Here is a 20,773-nt window from a genome sequence, read left to right as displayed (position 1 = left end):
TCTATACATGCATACATACATTTCTGTATGCCAGAAGGTTTGCAAATCTAACGGAGGCCTCAAAAGACATTTTAAGATCAGAAAGATCAGAACTTATCTGCAGCTCTTGGTAGTCCAAGTCGGATATGCAATCTATGTGTGTGTCTTTTCAAAACATTGTCTAGTTTAAAAAGCCTCATCAAATGTCATGATGGGTCTAAGGTGTAGGTACAGGAGGTAGTCAAACTCTGCACGAAGAGTAGACAACCACCATATATATATCAATTAGAAAATGGAGGATAATATGCTGAACCCAACGACTTGCAGACAGTGTATCCCGTTGAATTCATTAACTTAATTCGTAACTAAAGTGACAAAAAACCACAAAGTACAAGTGTTTATGACAAACCATGTTATATTGACAACCGGGTTTACAAATAAAAGTACATAAGGAATTAGCGAATAAACATAAACTTAATCTTACAGCTGTTTCGACCTAGCTTTGGCATGCCCCATTCTATCCGAATAGTTCCTGCCGGAGTAATTATCGGATGACATGCTGAAATGGGGGTACATGCGTGGACAGCAGTAAATTATGTGGTTATTCAGCGTAGTTCATCGCAGTCGGTTGCATAGATTTCGTAGATTAAGACGCGTGTTGTCTGTTGAAAATGGGACTGCGGAATCTTGATACGGGACTGCGATTTTTACGTTTCTTTACTGGTTCACGTATCGTATCTTGGTAAGGATCGTGCATTTCAAGCTGAAAAGGGCGCATATTGGTTTTTAAAGGCACAATTTAACTGTTGAAAGACTTCGGATTCTCCGGAAATGTTATAGAAATATTTTGCTGATATATTTACTTCAAACTTTGGTTTGGTGTCGTTCGACCTTCTCTAGTCATAGGCAGGAATGCAACATTTGGTAATTTCTTAAGGCAGTAATTCTTTCAAGTCGAATGTAACGATTTTTGCGTAATTGGTTCAAAAGGTGTACACTTCTTGTAAGTGAGGGTAGAAGGCTGCTATTTTCAGTCGGTAAGTCACCATTTATAACAGTTATGTTTAACGATTATGCTTGCAAGTCGGTGTCATCAATTATGATGACTATGTGTAACGGGCAAATTGCATAGCAGAAATGATTGAGTGAAGAGGAATATTAATTGTTTATTAAGATGGCCATTTATTAATATGATTATTATGTCGTTACAATATTGAAAATATAACTTTTTATAGTTGTTTGTGTACACATAAGTTCTTTGCAGATCTCCAGTCCATTTGCTGATAGTTTCATCTCTGTGACTACGTGAGAAAGAAATAGTAATAAAGTCAAGTAGAGAAGGTGATAAATCTATTTTCGCGCGTTGACTGAAAAAGTTGCTCTTTGGTCAGAGACGGATCGACCCAAAGAGAGAAAGAAAGCGATTTGCTTTTCGTATTTATATTCTTCATAATTGAATTAGGTCAAGCGAAAACAAGGAATTTTTCTTCTCTAGTCAGCTTTGACCGATGAATGCCTCGAAAAAAATCAAGAGGTCAGTTTATTCTCATAAATTTCTTGGTGCAACAGGCTAAAACAATAGGCTGTTGACTTGTAGAAATATATGGGTTTGATTTCGAATCCTTCCCCAGAAAGTTGGTTGCTGTTCGTTACACACACACACACACACACACACACACACACACACACACACACGTGTGTGTATGAGTGTGTGTTTGTGTTTATGCGTGCGCGCGTGTATGTAGCTGTATTCTTCGTACTGTATGTAATCTTATTCATGCATATTTTTTAGTTTACAATTATAACCTTCGCTAGCACATGTAACACAGTATATAGTTACGTTTATTCTTATTTTCTGTCTCAACTGAATATCCACTAAGGCTTTAATGCATGCTGCAGCAAAGCCAGGTGACTCTTGTCTATTCGATAGTATCTCTGGAATCGTAATTAGGAGCACACATCTAAAATTTATCGGATTTATTTCATTCTTTGTGTAGTGGTACAAACTCTTCTTTCTACTCAAGGTGCGTTTGCAAGAATTGCTACTGTTAGTTCTCTATTTTTTAATTCTATCTCCTTCCAATGTTTTTCATGAGTTGCTATCAAAATTTCCAGAGTTGATCCAAACTGTTTTTCAAAATAAACCACCAGTGCACTCTGTAACCCAATATATTCTTACTAAAGGTCCTCCTGTGGTTTCTGCTCCTCGGCAACTTGCTCTAGATAAACTCAGAGTTGTTAAAGATGAGTTTCGTCACATGCTTGATTTAGGAATATTTGTCTCCAAGAAAAATTCTTCAGACTGACGGTCTTGTGGTAATTTCGTCGTTTAAATGTCATGACAGTTCCGGATTATTATCCGATACCCAATTTACATGATTTTTCAGCTTCTTTGCACGGTTGATCTATCTTTTCTAAAATCGATTTAGTGCGAGCTTAAAACCAAATTCCAGTTGAACCGTCTGACATTCCTAAAACTGCCATAACCACACCTTTTGGCCTTTTTGAATTTGTGCATATACCAGTTGGTTTAAGAAACGCTACCAGCACTTTCCAATGCTTCATGGATGAAGTCACACGTGGGTTAAATTTTGTCTTCACTTACATCAACGATCTTTTGATAGCTAGTTCTACTGAAGAAGAACATTTATCACACTTGCAGCAACGTTTTACTCGTTTGACGAAATATGGTGTAATTATTAAGGCTAGTAAATGTGTTTGGCGTTCCTTCACTTACATTCGATTGACATTACCTGATAAAATTGAAGCTATTCGGATTCGTATTGAAGCTATTTACCTGCTCCTACTTCATTACGGAAGTTACACGAATGTCTTGGTCTCGTGAATTTCTACAGGAGATTCATTCCTCATTGTACGGAAACTATCTGTCCTCTTACTGAACTCTTGAAAAATCGTAAGAAGAACGAGCTATACCACTAGATTCTTCTCAACTGCAAGCATTTAAAAATATCAAAAATCAGTTATCCAAAGAAACACTGATATCACACCCCCATTCTTGAGGTACCTTTGTCAGTGGTGGTTGATGCATATGATGTCGGGGTAGGTGCAGTTGTTCAACACTTGGTCAGTGGTAACTGACAATCACTTGCATTTTTTTCTCGCCGATTCAAGCCTACCGAGTCTAGATGTTTCCCCTTCAGACGAGAATTGTTATCAGCTTATCTTGTTGCTAAACATTTCTGACACTTTTTACAGATCACAGACCATTAAAATTTTCTTTGAAATCAGAATCTAATAAATATTCTCCCCGAGATTTACGACATTTGGATTTTATTTCTCAGTATAACTTAGACATTCAATACAGCAAAGGTGTTGATAATGCTGCAGCTTACGCCTTATCTCGCGTTCATATTAACACTTTGCACACTTCTGATTCAATTGATTTTCAACAATTAGTTTTGGCTCAACATAATGATCAGGAATTTTCGTTTCTTAAGTCATCGAATTCTCACTCTTTGAACCTCCGGCAGTTACCATTATTTTCTTCAGATTCACCTATCTGTGTGACGTGTCTACCAGTATATCGTGACCTTATGTTCCTAAGGAGCACAGACAAACTGAATTTTCGGCGCTCCATAATTTGTCGCACCCCGGTATTTCAGAAGTCCAAGGTGCAGCGTCATATTCGGGCACCTTTAGGTACTCTTTCCATCCCAGATGCACGCTTTAAGCACATTCATATTGATATCGTCGCTCCTTTGCCACCAGTACAAGATTATCAATATTTGCTGACCTGCATCGATCGTTTTTCGAGTTGACCTGAAGCCATTCTGATCAAAGATATTTCAGCTCTTACCATCGCGAAGTCTCTCGTAGCTGACTAGTTCTCGCGATTCGGAGTCCCTTTGATCATGACTACTGATCCTGGTCGACAGTTTGGGTCAAATATTTTTGCCGAGCTCTCAAAGTTACTAGGTTCACAACAAATTCATGTCACTGCTTATCATCCTATGGCTGATGGAATGATAGAAAGATTCTATCGTCAGCTAAAATCTGCTTTACGTGCTTACCCTCAGTCAAACAGATGATTGGAAACATTACAAATTATTCTCTTAGGTCTTCCTTCTGTTGTTAAGGAAGATCTAGATTTTTCTCCGGCGGAACTTCTCTACGGATCCACACTTGGCTTTTCTGGGCAGATGATCGCACCTACTAATTCTGAACAAATTTCTGATCCGGCTGATTATGTACATCATTTGCAAAATTACATCAAAGAATTACCTCCTTTGATTACTAGAGTACATTCAATCAAGTCTTTTGTGCCTCCTGATATTCGTTCATGGACTCATGTTTTTATTCGCTACGATTTCGCTAAACAACCTCTTCAACCTTCTTAATGTGGCCCATGGCGAGTTCTTAAAGTAAAACCTAAATTTATGGTGTTAGATGTTAATGGTAAACAACAAACTGTGAATATTGATCGCATTAAAAGATCATCTATTGATTCATCTACTGAACAACAGCAGTTTACTCCATCACTGTACAACAACCAATTACTCCACGCACTAACACAACAACTACATATTCTGCACTTCCAACTACATCACTTTCAACTCGTGTTATAAAAAGTATAAGAAAAGTTCATTGGTTTGCCAAATTAGTACATACATATTATTTATTATTTTTTTGGTACTCTTAAACATTGTTCAGTTTAACATTTTTACCACTGGTTCGACATTGTATAAAGAATGTTCACTTCTGAAACACTGATATTGTTCTATACAGTACATTTTGGAATTTCAAAAATCTATGACTATTTGTTACACTCAATTTACTGTCATTGCTTTGGTTACATGCTTTCTTGATTATTGCTGATGTTAGAGATAACAGCAATTTTCTAAAGGCTTTATTTTGAACTGTTATTAACATTTTCAGCTATCAATATAAGCTTTTCGCTGTATTATCACATTATTTATTGTTCATTTTTTTGTACACCTTTTTCTCATGCTTTTTCTATTTGCATGTACATTTTTGTAACATTTGTTGTATTTCTTTTCCTGATTACATTTTTATTCTGCTTTTTGTTTATCGTCCTCACAGTCGATTCTCTGGTGAGAGAGTAAATGTAGCGGTAGCACGAGAGCTTGTGAACTTTAGCTGCTCACATTGTAGCTTTTTTTACTTTTGACTGCCCATTTTGGTTCACCGCGTGATGATCAGATCCATTTAGTTTTACTTGGACCGCCCACATCTTTAACGTCTGTTCGTAAGTTATAAAATGGGAAGTTCTGGCACGTTAAGCCTCCAGGGAGGAGAGTTTTGCAACGAGCGACCTGGGACCTTGACGTGAAAACAATTATGATTTCAATTTGCAGTTTTCAGTTTGAACAGATTTCCTTGACGTTATGCATAACGTTCTACCAACCTTTGAATAAAAGTAACCAGAATTATTGTGATACTGTATTTTAGGTTTTCCTTTAATCTCTATTATACATTTTGATGAACATTTAAATATATATAATGTTTTGACAATTGAAACGTCTTACCAGTTTGCTTGACCAAATTTCTGCAGCTGTAGTAAATGTTTCCTTGCGGTCTATTGTAATTTGTCTCTGAATTCGTTCATTATTATCCATCTTGAATTCATTTAACAGACATTACTGCAATTCGTTCATCCACATACATACACATTTGAAACGGAAAACAATAAATGTGGACACATTTGAATAAATAAATAAAGTTTAGTCTTCTCTTCGTTTTCAGAACCAGATTTCTGTAATTTCAAAATCTAAAATACTACATATTTCTTTTTATATTCTTTAAATTACTAGCGGGACCCGTGAATATTTCACGGAATTAATAGTAAACCTATTGGATTATTCCTGAAAACTTTATCCCAAAAACGTGAAATCGTAGCCTGTGTTGCGTCTGTATGAAAATATAGTCGCTCATCTGCTATTCATAGAAAAATGAAAGATAATGGAATACGATGATTACTTAATACACTTATATATATATATATATATATATATATATATATATATATATATATATATATATCATTTTAGAGGTAATACTTGATAAATGTAAGCACCTGTATACGCCAGATAGTGGCACAGGTGAAAGAATATATTAAACGTAAATTGAAAACAGAACACAAAGGATATCGCGGTACACGTGTTTCAAACTTTATACACAAACCGTCATCACATCAGTATATATTGTTGATATAAAGTATTTATGCAGATATAACAATTTAAAGGATAAGCCTATTATAATGGATAATACTAAGTGGACTTTTCCTTTTACTCTCTCTCTTTCTTTTATCTTTGTGATGTAATCTTGGGACTGAAAATGTTTGCGGCTGAAGTTAGCTTTAAACAATCCTTTATATCGATAATATATACAGATGTAATGACAGTTTGTGTATAAAGGTTGAAACACGTGTACCACGATATCCTTTGTGTTCTGTTTTCAATTTACGTTTAATATATATGTATATATATATACATATACATATACATATACATACATACATACATACATATATATATATATATATATATATATATATATATATATATATATATATATATATATATAAGAAGCAAAAATACTGGAGATTCAGTAAACAACACGTGGTAAAATTATGAACTCCTATACATATCAACTCACAACCCTAGAAACAATGAAGCATACAACACAATTATACAAAATCTTCCTATACTCACTCAAGACCCGAAAATGAACAGCATCCTAAATAAACACAAATTACTAAAATGTAAAAGACAAGACAAATCACTCAAGAGACTCCTTACAAATGCAAAACTATACTCAATATATACAATACCAACAGTTAAAAAATGCAGTCGACCCAATTGTGGTACATGCCCTCACCTAAGTGAAAGCTCGGAATTCACATTCCAGCAAAGACAAAAATTCTCAATCAAAACTAACTTCACATGTGCCTCCCACAACATTATCTATGTCCTAACCTGTTCAGGTTGTGGCCATTACTATGTAGTCCAAACGAGCCTTTCTTTGAGACGCAGAGTCACGTTGCATAAGGAACAGATTCGCTTCCCCCAGTACAGGCAAATTGCACTGAGCGGACATATTGACAGATGCGCAGGTGATAAAACGCTCAATTTCCTTATCTTCCCCCTGTACCAGTGCAAAGATTCAATTTCAGTGCAAGAACGACTAAATAAAGAGAACTTATTCATTCAAAAATATAAACCACACCTCAATATTCAAACCTGACAACCTTAAAAACTATCCTAAGGAATCAGTTATCCCCCTTGACACCCATTATCTCCCTTGGTTCACTCTCTAAGCCCTTTCTTATTTTTCAAACAGCCAAGATGGCGAAACTCCTTCATCATGTGAATTAATCACTATACAATGCCCCTTGAAAAGCTAATTTAAATAGCGAAAACCGGTTGGATTTTACAACACCCATATAATATGTATATGTTTATATAAAAAAAATATTTAACTATGTGAAACGAAGGCATTTTTCTTCAACTTTCTTTACATATTTTCAACCTATATATATACTTTACATAATTTATGCACAGTTTTATAGACTTAATACACAACACTCATAAAATAAATATTCACTCTTATTTTTCCGTTTCCCCCATAAACAGAAAGAATTAGATTTTAAAATTTACATGGTCACAATTTCAAAAATTTAATACTAAATTTTATACAAAAAAATTATTTTATATGTAAAATATAGGAGCCATAATTCCACTGGGGTAAATATTTAATGCAGCATGGCATACTCTGGAAACTACATCATTGGTAACTTATAACCAAGGTGATAGGTAAGAGCCAATACACATTCCAATTTGCGTACATCATTTAATTCAATACTTCTTTGCAGACTATGTTCTTCGTGTAAGTTCTTCCTCTTCTTTTCCCTTGTTTGTCAATGTTGATAACTAATTCTCAAATCAGATAATTTGCGAGCTCTTGAGAATACAGCTTCAGGCAAGAACAGCCACGCTTAATCAAATGTCTGCCCTTGTGATAGTCATTGCATATGACAGGCGAATGGGAAACTGGTTTCTTTCTAAAGTGAATGGCAAGTTTGGGGTGCGCATGCGTTAAGTGATAGGTGATATAAAAAAACTTTTCACTTCAACTATCACCACCACCACCACCACCACCACCACCACCCACCACCACCACCACCACCACCACCACCACCACCACCACCACCACCACGTATTCGTTTTAAATTTCCTTCCCGCTTCATGATATTCAGCTCTTCGAAATATGAGTCCCGTACTCTTGTCTCATTTGTAAACTGGAATTTAACGATTGTAAATTGAGAAATTTTGAAAGGTTGCAATCGGATGTTCCCAATTTTCAAAATTGGTTGCATCACTAGTTTTCTAGTAAATATATTGTATCTATGTGTTTAGCTGAAGTGTTATGTATGTATGTATGTATGTATGTATGTATGTATGCGTATGTGTGTATATATGTGTGTGTGTGCATGTACATATGTATGTTAGTATGTATGTGTTGTATATACATATTGTATACGTGTGTGCGTGTGTGTGTAATGTTTGTGTTAATGGCGAACATGAAGATGAATACACAACATCAAGAAGATTGTTAAACAATTATTTTCAGAGCATTTTGAAAATTTTTAGTTTTTCACGTATTGCTTCTTTTTTCTGCGATCCTTGAATTCACACACACACACACACACACACACACACACACACACACATACACACACACACACACACACACACACACACACACAGATTTTTGCTGTTAAATAAGGCAGAAAACAATATATCTTTGCGTATTAGTAGTTTGTACTGTGAATTATCATGTGATGAGAATCTTTTATTATATATTGGGCGTCTTTTGTATAAAATTTCGAGTAAATTGGTCTCTCTGTCTACTTCTTAACCAATTACCTATAAGAGTGCGGGTGCTAATTTTATCTAGTAAAAGCGAAGTGACATCAGTAGAATTTTTACATAAGGAGTTGAAATTAAAATATTATAAGTCTGTTCTGCTAACTTGTCACTTTTACAAAAGTTAATGATAATGTTTCAACTTTTCTTTTTCTCGTCGAATACTCTTTTGGTTGTTAAATTTGGTTACTTTTACTCTTTCTCAATTCTATTTTCAGTCTTTAGAAATATTCATAAAGTTGTTAACTGTGTTACACTGTTCTCTTCCATTCTTTTTAAAAGTAAAACAAAGTTTGCATTATACCATGACTTTCAGTCATACCCCAGCTCCACTAAAACTGTACAGCTATATCACAAGAACAACAGCTACTTCTTGCCCTAATCTCACTGAAGGCAACATAACTAAATGAAAGTCAAACTAGCATGTACATTATACGAATAAAATCTACAATGAAATTATGTTTCACATAATTGCTTTGAACGACTTACATGTTATTCTTGGTTGCTTTCTTACGCACAAAAAAAGTGACGTCGAAGGCTTAGCAAATCCGATTCAAAACACAAATAGAATTCTCACGAAAAAAAAAAAGCAAAAGGCTCTTCGTTATTTCTCGGCCAGATATCAACAATCTCAATGACTGCCGAGTCCAAATGCTGTAGCAATTAGCATCACCATTTTTGGTTTCTGTCAAACTAGCTGATGGTTGTACCAAGTTCAATGGTCTGTTGCTTAATTGTATGCCACGTATCTTCGTAGTTCAGTTTGTTTCGTTCGATATCAACCTCCTCAATGCAGCACGCTATCGATTTGTATCTTGCACTTGTATCCGATGAAAATGATTGCGGCATCTTTGCCATAAGCTTGAATCAAATAAGAAATTATTGACAGAGTACACAGACACTTACAGACAAAAGTTTTGAAGCATTTTGTTTCCAGTTAGTCTTCCTGATGACGTGGTATTCTCATAAAAATGCAATAAATAAAGTTTAAAAGAAATAGAAATGTGCAATACACTGAATATCATGATGCATACTTATAATTCCAGCATGTATCGGATATACCTTTCAGTTCCATTAGTTGTCGCTTTTTCTTCTTGTAATTGTTTGAACTACTGATGCATAGTGAACTGAGCCACATACATGTAAAGTTGCTTCTAATGCAAAAAACAAATACAAAAAAAAAATCTGCAGCCTTTTTGAATCGGTGGGCGTGGCAGCGGACATGGACTGCAAATGAAACATATAGCTTCGCATGGACATCAGTGATTTTGCGTTCATCGAGGTACCAACGCAGCGTTGTGTGACACATATCTGAATGTCAACAAAAACAGAGTTCGGCACTGTCAGTATAACTGTGATTCAATGCCAAACTTTGAGACTGCTTGATAGTCAATAAATTCTTCACGGTTGCTTTAGACACCTCTTACGATATTTCGTTTTGATTAATAATGCCCAGATAGAAAAATGCTCATTCTGAGTATCATGTTGTAAATAATTTACATTTAAATCCTACTTCATTAACCACTTGCAGACGACAGGGTCAAATGCTGATATCAGGTCCAGTATTTCTCTTACATTGCCATGTTTTTGTCCACCATGTTCCTTTTAAGAGATGTTGTAGTGTCGTTAATCGTTAAACAAAGACCAACATTGAGAGCCAGTATCTATTTTCATGAACTTACTTCGCTGACCATAGGCAGCCCAAACATTGCTTTCCAAAAGATTTTCGAAGCCCTGCCATAAAGAAGCATTTCTGATATAGAATTGAGACTTATCTGGATACCAAAGCATTCGTATGCACGTAACTGATCGAAAAAGGCCATATTAGCAAATACATGCTCAAGTGCCGTTTTCGGTTTGTTCAGAAAACGATCTCTGACAGATAGTAAGAACCAAAGACTCAGGCTTTGGGTAATCTCTGTATATTTAATGCACTAACCAAACAGACAAGATTTGCGTACAAAGAAAGAGAGTAAGCAAAAGGAATACCAAATAACAATAATTAGGGATTCTGCACGAATAAACAACTGAACATAAAAGATGATGAAGCCAATGAATGATGTAATCAAGCTATAGTATTGCGTAGATAACTCTTCAATCTTTTGAGAATGCAAAAAGCTTACCTAGAAAAACACTACGTAACAGGAATCACATGCAAGATTTGAACCGCATTTCTGCGAACCGTTCGATCTTTTGTGCGAAAATTTAAGCTTTTCTATCAACCACCTCCCTTGCCTCGTATCCTTGTGGTAGTACATTGAAGTAAAATATAAGAACCAATGGGAGACGTAAATTGGGATGACAAAATAAAACAAGCTTAGCTTGTAAAGAAACAAGGGAGATGGCAACCATTTAGTTTACGACTGGTGAACAGTGGTGAGGTAACCTATCAAGAAAGCAACAGAACAGTAGACAGAAAATGCGCGCTCATAAATGGCAAGGATATAAAATTGAGATACAAGATTACAAGTGACTCCAGTAAGATGACAGTAAAATGAGTGGACTTACATTAGCACTAATCAGACTAAATGACGCTAAAGTGTTCACTGGTCAGTTGAAAATCGATTGATTTTTATTCGGTGTATATGGAAAATATCGAATGCAAAAATGTGGAGAAACCTAATAGATAGGTCGTCAAGTATGAAATTTGTAGTAAGGCATATCGTAAATTTTATCAACTGCTCGTTTTGCGTCATTATTATATTTTGACAATCTTAAGTTTTTGTTAGAAAGCTGACACATCTATTTCTTTATTCTAACTCATTTTGCGTTTTATAAAGTATTTATAAATCGTTTTTTGCTATTTTTGTTTAGAGATGGATAAGTCGGAAATTCGTACAATTTTGAAATATGAGTTCTTTCTTGGAAATACAGCATCACAGACAGCTCGGAATATTAATAGAGTATTTCATTCTAATGTTATTACACAGCAGATAGTATCAAATTGGTTTGCAAAATTTTATTCCGGTAACTTTGACCTCACAAATGAGCAGCGCGGTCGACCAGAAACAAAGGTAGATAATGTCAAACTGAAAGCCACTGTCGAGTCAAATCCATCTCAAAGTGACCGTGAATTATTGTTGCTGTTTGGTGTTAGCAAGCAAACAATATTGACTCACCTAGTTCAAATTGGTTAAGCGAAAAAGTTGGATAAGTAGGTTCCACATGAACTCAATGAAAATCAGAAATTGCAATGTTTGGAAGCCAGCATTATGCTACTTTCTCGTCACAAAAATGAATCATTTTGGAATCGAATTATAACAGTGATGAGAAATGGATCCAATACATCAACCTTACACGCTCAGCACAAAGGTTGGACAAGGACGAACCACCAAAACACAGTCCAAAAAGCAAAATTCATCTAAAGAAGCTGACGTTGTGTGTTTGGTGGTCTAGAGCAGGTCTGATCCATTGATTTCATTAAACCTAGCTCATCAATCACGGCCGAAGTATACTGCAGCCAACTGGACCAAATGATGTAGAAATTTAGAAAAAACAACCTAGATTAGTCAACAGATCCACTCCTATTTTACTGCAAGACAACGCCAGACCACACATCGCAAAAATGACATTGGTGAAACTATAGGGGTTGAAGTTGGAAGTTCTCCATCATCCACCATACTCACATGATCTTGCCCCTACTGACTATCTCTTCTTCCAGAATTTGGATAACTTTTTGATAGGAAAAAAATTTAATTTCAACGATGCTGTAAAACAGGCCTTCCAAGATTTTATTGATTCTAGATTGCCAGGCTTTTACATTTCCGGGCTGTACAAGTTACCGTTGATACGGCAAAATTGTATTGACAATATGGGTGCATACTTTGATAAATAAAACTATTCCTTGTATTTATAAAGCATTAGAAAAACTTTTTTTCCTTATTTACATTATTTACATTTGACGGATATTTGTCCTCATCTTGTTTGTTGTTAACACAGCGTTTCGGTTGATATACCCTCCAGCCTTCATCAGGTGTCTTGGGGAAATTTCGAACCTGGGTTCTCATTCCTAAGGTATTTTTCGATGTTATTATTATTATTATTATTATTATTATTATTATTATTATTATTATTATTATTATTATTATTGAGTGAGAGAGCAGTGCATGCCATCAAAGTGACACTGGGGTAAAAAATACGAAGCTCATTATACCCATCATGACTACCCGTCTGATAAGGGTACACCAGGCACATGCATCACAACCATATGTGCGCGACATGGTGATCTTATGTCAAGATAAACAGCGCATGACCTCGCAGGTGGGGCCCAGTTAGAATTTTCTTCAGGTTGAGTAGCCCATCCCGCTCAAAAGGTCCCTGAATAAGGTTTGTTTAAGGATGTTGAGCAAAACACCCGTGTTTCCAAAGGTGAATTATTCAAACCCCAAAGAATTCCTCTCAATACATGGCTATGATGCTCCCCCACTACTTCTGCTCATGATCATAAATGCACATATCCTCAGCCACAAAGGGACATACTCAACTGGTTAAGGTCAAACAACTGACAAATAAATCTGTGGTATTAAGCAGAATATTTGCTGTAGCCCATCTTTTATACCAAGACAGAACAATGTACATGATAACACTTCTAATCAATGAAGATCAGAAGCCATGAGAGCCACTGCCTAGTACTGCATCCGGGCATTTATTATTATTATTATTATTATTATTATTATTATTATTCAGATCACTGCCTGGAATCGAACTCGGAATCTTGGGCTTAGTAGCCTGCGATCTTAACCACTACGCCATATGCCCGTGGGCACCTGATGAAGGCTGGAGGGTATATCAGCCGAAACGTTGTGTTAACAACAAACAAGATGAGGACAAATATCCGTCATATGTAAATAATGTATATTAATTCCTCATCTCTTAAATATAGAACTGTATTTTTTTCCTTTTCTACAAAGTTCATAGTTGACGACCTAATATTACCCAAAATAAAGACAGAGGAAACAAACTTCAAACTGAAGTAAGATATTTTATACTCAACTTATTCGCATATTCCTGTTTAACAACTGAAGCTGAATAACCACATTATAAAGACATATTTGAGAGGTCTTCCAAAGAAATACTTCGAGAAAAACGTGATTTCTTCCTGCAAAAATAGAACCACGAACCCAGTATGAAAGAGGTATGTTCGGGCTTTAATTAAGATCAAATTTTACGAACTGATTAAATTTTATGAGCTCGGTCAATGCCCACGATTTTTCTGGCCTAGCGCTGTTACTAGTTACTAGTATCATGTCTAGTATTAACAAATGAAACACAGAAATTATTCTTATTCTGAGAAGTAATTTTTCTTAAGTAGCTCAAGAACTTTTGTTAAGTAGAACTTCAATTGTATTCAGTTACATATGAAGGTCGAACATAGTTTATTTGCATACAATCAGAGGGCCAGCATTCAAACAAAATACATTGTTTATTTTCGGTGTAGTTTTATAGTCTTTACTTCTCACTTCTCTACCAGATATATCTTAACAACTCTTATAACATTCACAGTACAAGATCAAGTATATCTAAATACATCCCCTTTACATTAATAATTCAGTCGTTGGAGGTCGTAAGAAGTATTGATTCCTAATCAATTGATTTCTCTTAGGCTTGCGAAATAAGACTGAATTGCGGTACAGCTAAAATCAATAGTGATAAAATTTGTATTTTAACACAGTAAGATAGCAAAGATGTTGAATGTTGCTGGGTAGCGGAAGAGCTTGTATTTTGGAAATTAAAAGGCTTATGAAGGGAAAGATTTAACAAATTCAGTATTCTAAGATTGTGAAGTATTAGCAGAATGCATAAGGTGCCAAGCTTCCTGAGTCGCAAGTTCGTATCTCACTGTAAGCGAGGTATTGTTTCTATAGGCAAAATGTTCTCTTGTATATATGTGCCCAGCAGACAAGATAGTAACAGAGTAATTGTTTCACAGTACAATTAGTAAAACTTGCAATTGTGCAGTCAAAGAACTTCATAATAACCTGTTTACATGCGTTATTTTAATTTTTACTCAGATTCTATTACGTCAAAGCCCAAATCTATTCTTTTAAGGGGTCCTGATACAGTTTGTTATGTTGATTAAAAACACTACTAACTTCGTTTTTGCTGCAATGTTATTGTCGATTCCTTAGGATTTTTCAAATTGATATTTGAAATTGCTTGAATTCAGACATACACAGTGTTGATATTCAGAAATAATATACAGTATATGATGTCTAAAGCAGTCATAAATGCTATGAAAATTGATATTGCTAATTTATTTTTTTGCATTGTCGTGTCATTTATTATACTTGCTATATAAAAATAGTGATGGTAATGGTGAAAACTAGGGTTAGATAGTATTTAAGAATTAATTATATAAACAACTCAGCAGAACAGATAAGCATGCATTACGAAAAAATGGAAGCCTAATCGATTATTTATAATTTGATTCCAGCATGCATTACAATCTTCCTGCTACTATGGAACGAACATAAATATCCAATAACGCTGCTTCTACTAAATGCGTGGGAACAAGTGGTACTGCTGCTGTTTCCGCAACACAAATAACAACAGCAGTTAGTACTGCTACTTCTTGTGCTACTAAAACTACCATTGATTTCATCTCGTTGCACCTTGCGAAAAGGTTTCTGCTATAGCCTAGTTTCTGAATGAAAAATTGATTGACAGAGACTATGTAAACTGCCGTTGGGTGCATATTAGAGGGAGATGCCAAAACTCGTGTGTCTATAAAGTACCTTGTGATAACTGGCTCCTTACATCCTTCATTATATCTCATTAACTCGTTCAATAATCATTTCACGAGGTCCATAATATAATGCATCAGACAAAGTATAGGGATTGAAGGTACTCAACTAAATCCTTGAAAATTGTTCTCTGGCTGTGACTGTTGTGGAAACTAGTAAAAGAGTAAAAGAATATATTTATCAGATGCAGCCAGTGGGCTTATTTAACTTTTCTGGGAATTAAAATATAACTTTATGTTGTGAGACTTAATAAAATTAATTTATATTGTAGATATTTGGAGCTGATAAACATGGAAGAAATACACACACACACACACACACACACACACACACACACACACACACACACACACACACACACACACACACACACACACTCGCACACATACACATATAAGACTAGGTTCTGGTCAGTTTTCCGTTGACCAATTCTCATCGACACCCTGTTTGTCAACTCGAAATTGTAGCACAACAGTACACGAGATTCGTTCCACACGGTGGAATCGAAAACTGAACTACATAGTTGCGAAGTAAATTTCTTAGCTGCAAAGTCATGCCTATTCTCTCTAGTAATCTCGTGTGTGTATATGCATATATATATATATATATATATATATATATATATATATATATATATATATATATATATATATATATATATATATATATATATATATATATATATATATTGCGGGAATCGGTTGGTCTGCTGGAGAAGTAATGCTATTCATCGACACCAATGGAGGAAACAAAGAAGTGAGTATTTTCGTAAAAGTAAAAAGTGTATTTTCGTGTAGAATTTAAGCGAGCACCTCGAAAACACACCGTCAGTGTAGTAAAGATTGGTCTGCAAAATCTGCGGACATGTAAGTTTACCAAGAACTGGGGTCATTAGTCATCAGCGAAACCAGAACTGTACAGTGTAAATTTGTATGAGGGCACAGTTTTCAGTGATGATCTTCCTCGATCACGAGTGGACAGCCATCAATCAACATGTAGCTATAGTTATGAGTGGCTTAGTGCACCGTGTTTATGTGTGTATACATGTAAATGGGTATGCACCTATATATATGTATGTCTACTGCGCAGCGAAGTCTAGCACTTGCCCACTATAACAGTGTAAAATCACTACTGCAGCGATCTCTCAGGAAGATGCAGAACACTTGGTGGGAGGATCTTGCTTGTGATGTTCAGGCTGCTGCTGATGCAAATGACAGCAAGAAGCTTTACCATCTTATGAAGCGAGCTTATGGACTTAAGAGCTCCACATCAGCTCCTTTGCTTTCCAAGGAGTCTTCCACCCTGTTTACTAAATCGACAGAAATCACAGGTCACACTTCTCTGAACTCCTAAACCATGAGTCAGTTGTGGATGAAACAGTGATTGATACTATGCAACAAAGACCTATCATTGGCTCCTTAGACTCCTCACCCTCAATAGATGAAGTAATGACATCAATAAGTAAATTGAATCTTGGTAGGGCACCTGGAAAGGATGGAATTTGTGCTGAGGTCTTGCGATTTGGTGGTAATTACATCACACAGTCCCTCATGAACTTATTAGTGCAGTCTGGAGGGATGGTGCAATCCCTAAGGACTGGAAGGATGCAATTATTCTTCCTCTATATAAAGGAAAAGGAGCCAGAACAATGTGTGGCAACTACAGAGGTATTGCTCTACTATCAGCTGCTGGCAAGGTTCTGGCAAATATTCTTCTTACCTGACTGGATAGGTGTCTTGTAAAAGATGTCCTATCTGAATCTCAATGTGGCTTCCAATCTGGTAGAGGGACAATGGATATGATTTTCACAGCAAGACAGATGCAGGAGAAGTGCTATGAGCAGAATATGGATCTTGTCCAGGTATTCATTGATTTAACAAAGGCCTTTGATACTGTAAATAGGGCCTTTCTATGGAAAATACTTGGCAAACTTGGATGTCCGGATCATTTTGTATCTATAATTAAATCATTTCATGATGAGATAGAGGCTTGGGTCAATGTTGGTCATAGCGGGACCAATTCCTGTAGAGAATGGTGTCAAGCAGGGTCACATCCTTGCCCCAACTCTCTTTTCTTTGTACTTTGCTGCTGCTTTTACTCATGCTTTTGCTAAGGTTAGCTCTCTGGGAATATATGTCAGATATCGATCTTCTGGCCGCCTCTTTAATCTTTGCCGATTTGCTGCCAATTCAAAGGTTCTCCAGTCTATTATTCGTGACCTCCTTTATGCAGATGACTGTGACTTAGTCACTCATACAGTGGATGACATGCAAATACTCATGAATTGCATTTATGCTTCTTGCAAGGCATTTGAACTTAGCATTAGCCTGGACAAGACTGTTGTAATGTTCCAGCCTGCACCAGGAAATCCATATGTGAAACCAGCTATTTTGGTTGAAGGAACAATTCTGAAGGTAGTAGACAAGTTTATCTACCTGGGCAGTACACCCAGCCGTTCTTGCTCCCTGGATGAGGAAATATCTTTCAGGTTGCAGAAAGCAACTAATTCCTTCCGGTATCTTCAGTCTCGTGTCTGGTCCCAGCATGGCATCGCAAGGCAAACAAAAGTTGCTGTGTACCGTGCATGTGTACTGACATCACTCCTCTACTCATGTGAGACATGGACTCTGTACAAACGTCAGGTAAGGGTCCTTGAACGCTTTCATCAGAGATGTCTCAGACACATTCTCAATATTGGCTGGACCTCAAAAATTCCAGGCACACAGGTCCTGAGGACAGTTGATGTCTTGAGTATTGAGGCAATGGTGCACAGGCAACGGTTACGATGGACTGGACACCTTATTAGAATGAAGGATAGCAGGATTCCTAAGCAGATGCTATATGGAGAACTTGTGAATGGAAGGAGACTGCGGCAGAAACCAAGGCTGCGATTTAAGGACTGTGTCAAGTCCTCATTAAAGGCCTGTGATATGCAGGACACCGACTAGGAGAACAATGCCTGTCATCACCACAGATGGAGGAAGCAGGTTAAGGAGGGGATCGACACTTTTGAGAGAGCACGTATCCAGCATGAAGAACTCAAGCGAGCTGCACGAAAGCGCACGGCTCGTATAGTGAATGGGGAAAGCTTAATCTGCAATGTTTGCAGTCGTGTATGCTTGTCAAGAGCAGGACTCATTAGCCACCAATGGAGTCGCAAATGCAAATTATAAGTTAGTCCTAGAGTGCACAATGTTCCTGAAGGTCGGCAATGGTTTTCCTCGGTCACGAGTGGACGGCCACCATCATGTATATATATATATATATATATATATATATATATATATATATATATATATATATATATATATATATATATATATATATATAAATATATATATATATATATGCCCAATTAAACGTGGATGTTCTGTTAGAACACCCTATACTGCGGTAAATACCACAAGAGAAACACTCGTATTGATTTTTGGTGCAAAATGCACTATTGCTTATATCGCTATACATCCACACACATACACGCACACACACGCGTGTGCACACATACACACAAAAACACAGATACAAAAATCTCTCTCTCGCATGCACACACAGACACACAGACACACACACACACATACATACACTCAAATTTGTACAGGTTATTCGGGCTAAATTTAGCAGTTTGCATAAAAGGAAAAGCAAACACAATCTCCTATCCAAAAATAAAGTATTTTAAAAATTCAAAAAGTACCAACTAAATTATGGCAGGAAGATAACAGTGTACTCCAAGTAACCGCCCTCAGCTTACACCACGGCCTCAAGACAGACTGGATCCTAGTGCATGTATTCTTCATTGTGTCTATTGGAAAATCTTCGAACACTTCCCTGATTTTGGTCATCAGCTCAACCTTGGTGTTGCAGACAGAGCGGTTGGTGTCTCTCTCAACCGCACCCCACACATGGTAATCCATGGGATTACAATCGGGGAAATTTAGAGGCCAGAAATTGGGGCTGGAGAAGTAGAAATTCTCTGACAACCACTTCTGACTCTTTTCGGTGGTATTGTAAGGACCCAATTCCTGCTGTCCCACACATGACCTTCCAGCAGCAACCCTCTCCAGCCGACGATTAACCACAGTCTCCAGTAGCTTCATATAACTGTCTGAATTAAGGCTAAGGCCCTAATCATCAGTTACAGGATGAATTACAGCGAACAGATACAATTAGAACGCGTGCTGTGTCCCTTCCTGCTGGCCATGGCTTAGTAGTCTCCGTTGCAACTGTTCATGTCACATCTTACAACCTTTGTAGTGTTCATAACGTATTAAGCAGTAGTCATGATGTCGGCATTTTGATACCCAGCTCAAGTATCGTGATACTGGTAATTCTTTCCTAATATTTAGATGGCTTCCAGTCCTCTACGTCAGCTAACTTTTTCGCAACTACAACTATAGTCTTTATGTTCTCTAACGCCGTTAACTGTTTACCAATACATCAAGCTGTTCTTGAAATAAGAAACATAAAAATGCTTAAGTGTAGCCCGAACACTCTGTACTTCATATAAATGTATTGATAGATAGTCACAATACTGCGGTATTCGTCTTGAGAAGTCATTTCCTACAGACGTATAGTAATAAAAAGTACAGAAGTACCAGTAGCAGTCGAAAAAGGTCAACTAGTGGTGGTGGAATTGATAGATCACGTGGCTTCTGCACATTTGTACATCATCGGTAGTATCTACTATCACTGCATGCTTAGACAAATTTTCCTTCTACTGATAGGTAGTCATCGGTGTCGCAAATAACTGGCGGATGGGATAAAAAATTCGTTATTAGAGACGGTAACATTATTAGCACTGAAAAGCAGTGTGAATGACGCGCAAATATGCATAAATCACGTAATTTAGCACTATACACAGACATGCAGGAAGTAAATAGACACCATTAATTTTCAAAATCTTTTATTTGATATTAATTGGTTGAAGGAGAGGTTTTCTTCTAGCTGCTCGTCCATCATACCCAAGCTTATGCAGATATGTAACACACGTTCTTGGACTAACTTCTAGCTGTTTTGCAATGTCAGAAGCCTTCGAACGGGGTTCGTTTTTCAATTCTCTTCAAACAGCGAAGCTTCCTTTCCGAGGGCCCAGCTCGGCCGGGATGAAAATCTCTTGAGTCTTTTCCTTGGCTTTTTAATTGCACTATA

General features: G+C 36.6%; 1 protein-coding gene across 1 annotated transcript; it reads left to right on the top strand.

Annotated features, from left to right (window-relative positions):
- The first annotated feature begins 2,542 nt into the window (after window positions 1-2,542).
- Window positions 2,543-3,758, top strand: LOC149136142 (uncharacterized). The gene is made up of 2 exons (XM_089350092.1): window positions 2,543-2,798; window positions 3,196-3,758. Exons 1-2 carry the CDS (start codon window positions 2,543-2,545, stop codon window positions 3,756-3,758), a joined length of 819 nt encoding a protein of 272 aa, XP_089206218.1.
- Window positions 3,759-20,773: the final 17,015 nt, after the last annotated feature.

The sequence above is a fragment of the Octopus bimaculoides genome, chromosome 4 (assembly GCF_046866305.1).
Source record: "Octopus bimaculoides isolate indiv1 chromosome 4, ASM4686630v1, whole genome shotgun sequence".
Lineage (NCBI taxonomy): Eukaryota > Metazoa > Mollusca > Cephalopoda > Octopoda > Octopodidae > Octopus > Octopus bimaculoides.
This window is presented reverse-complemented; position numbering and strand designations above follow the sequence as displayed.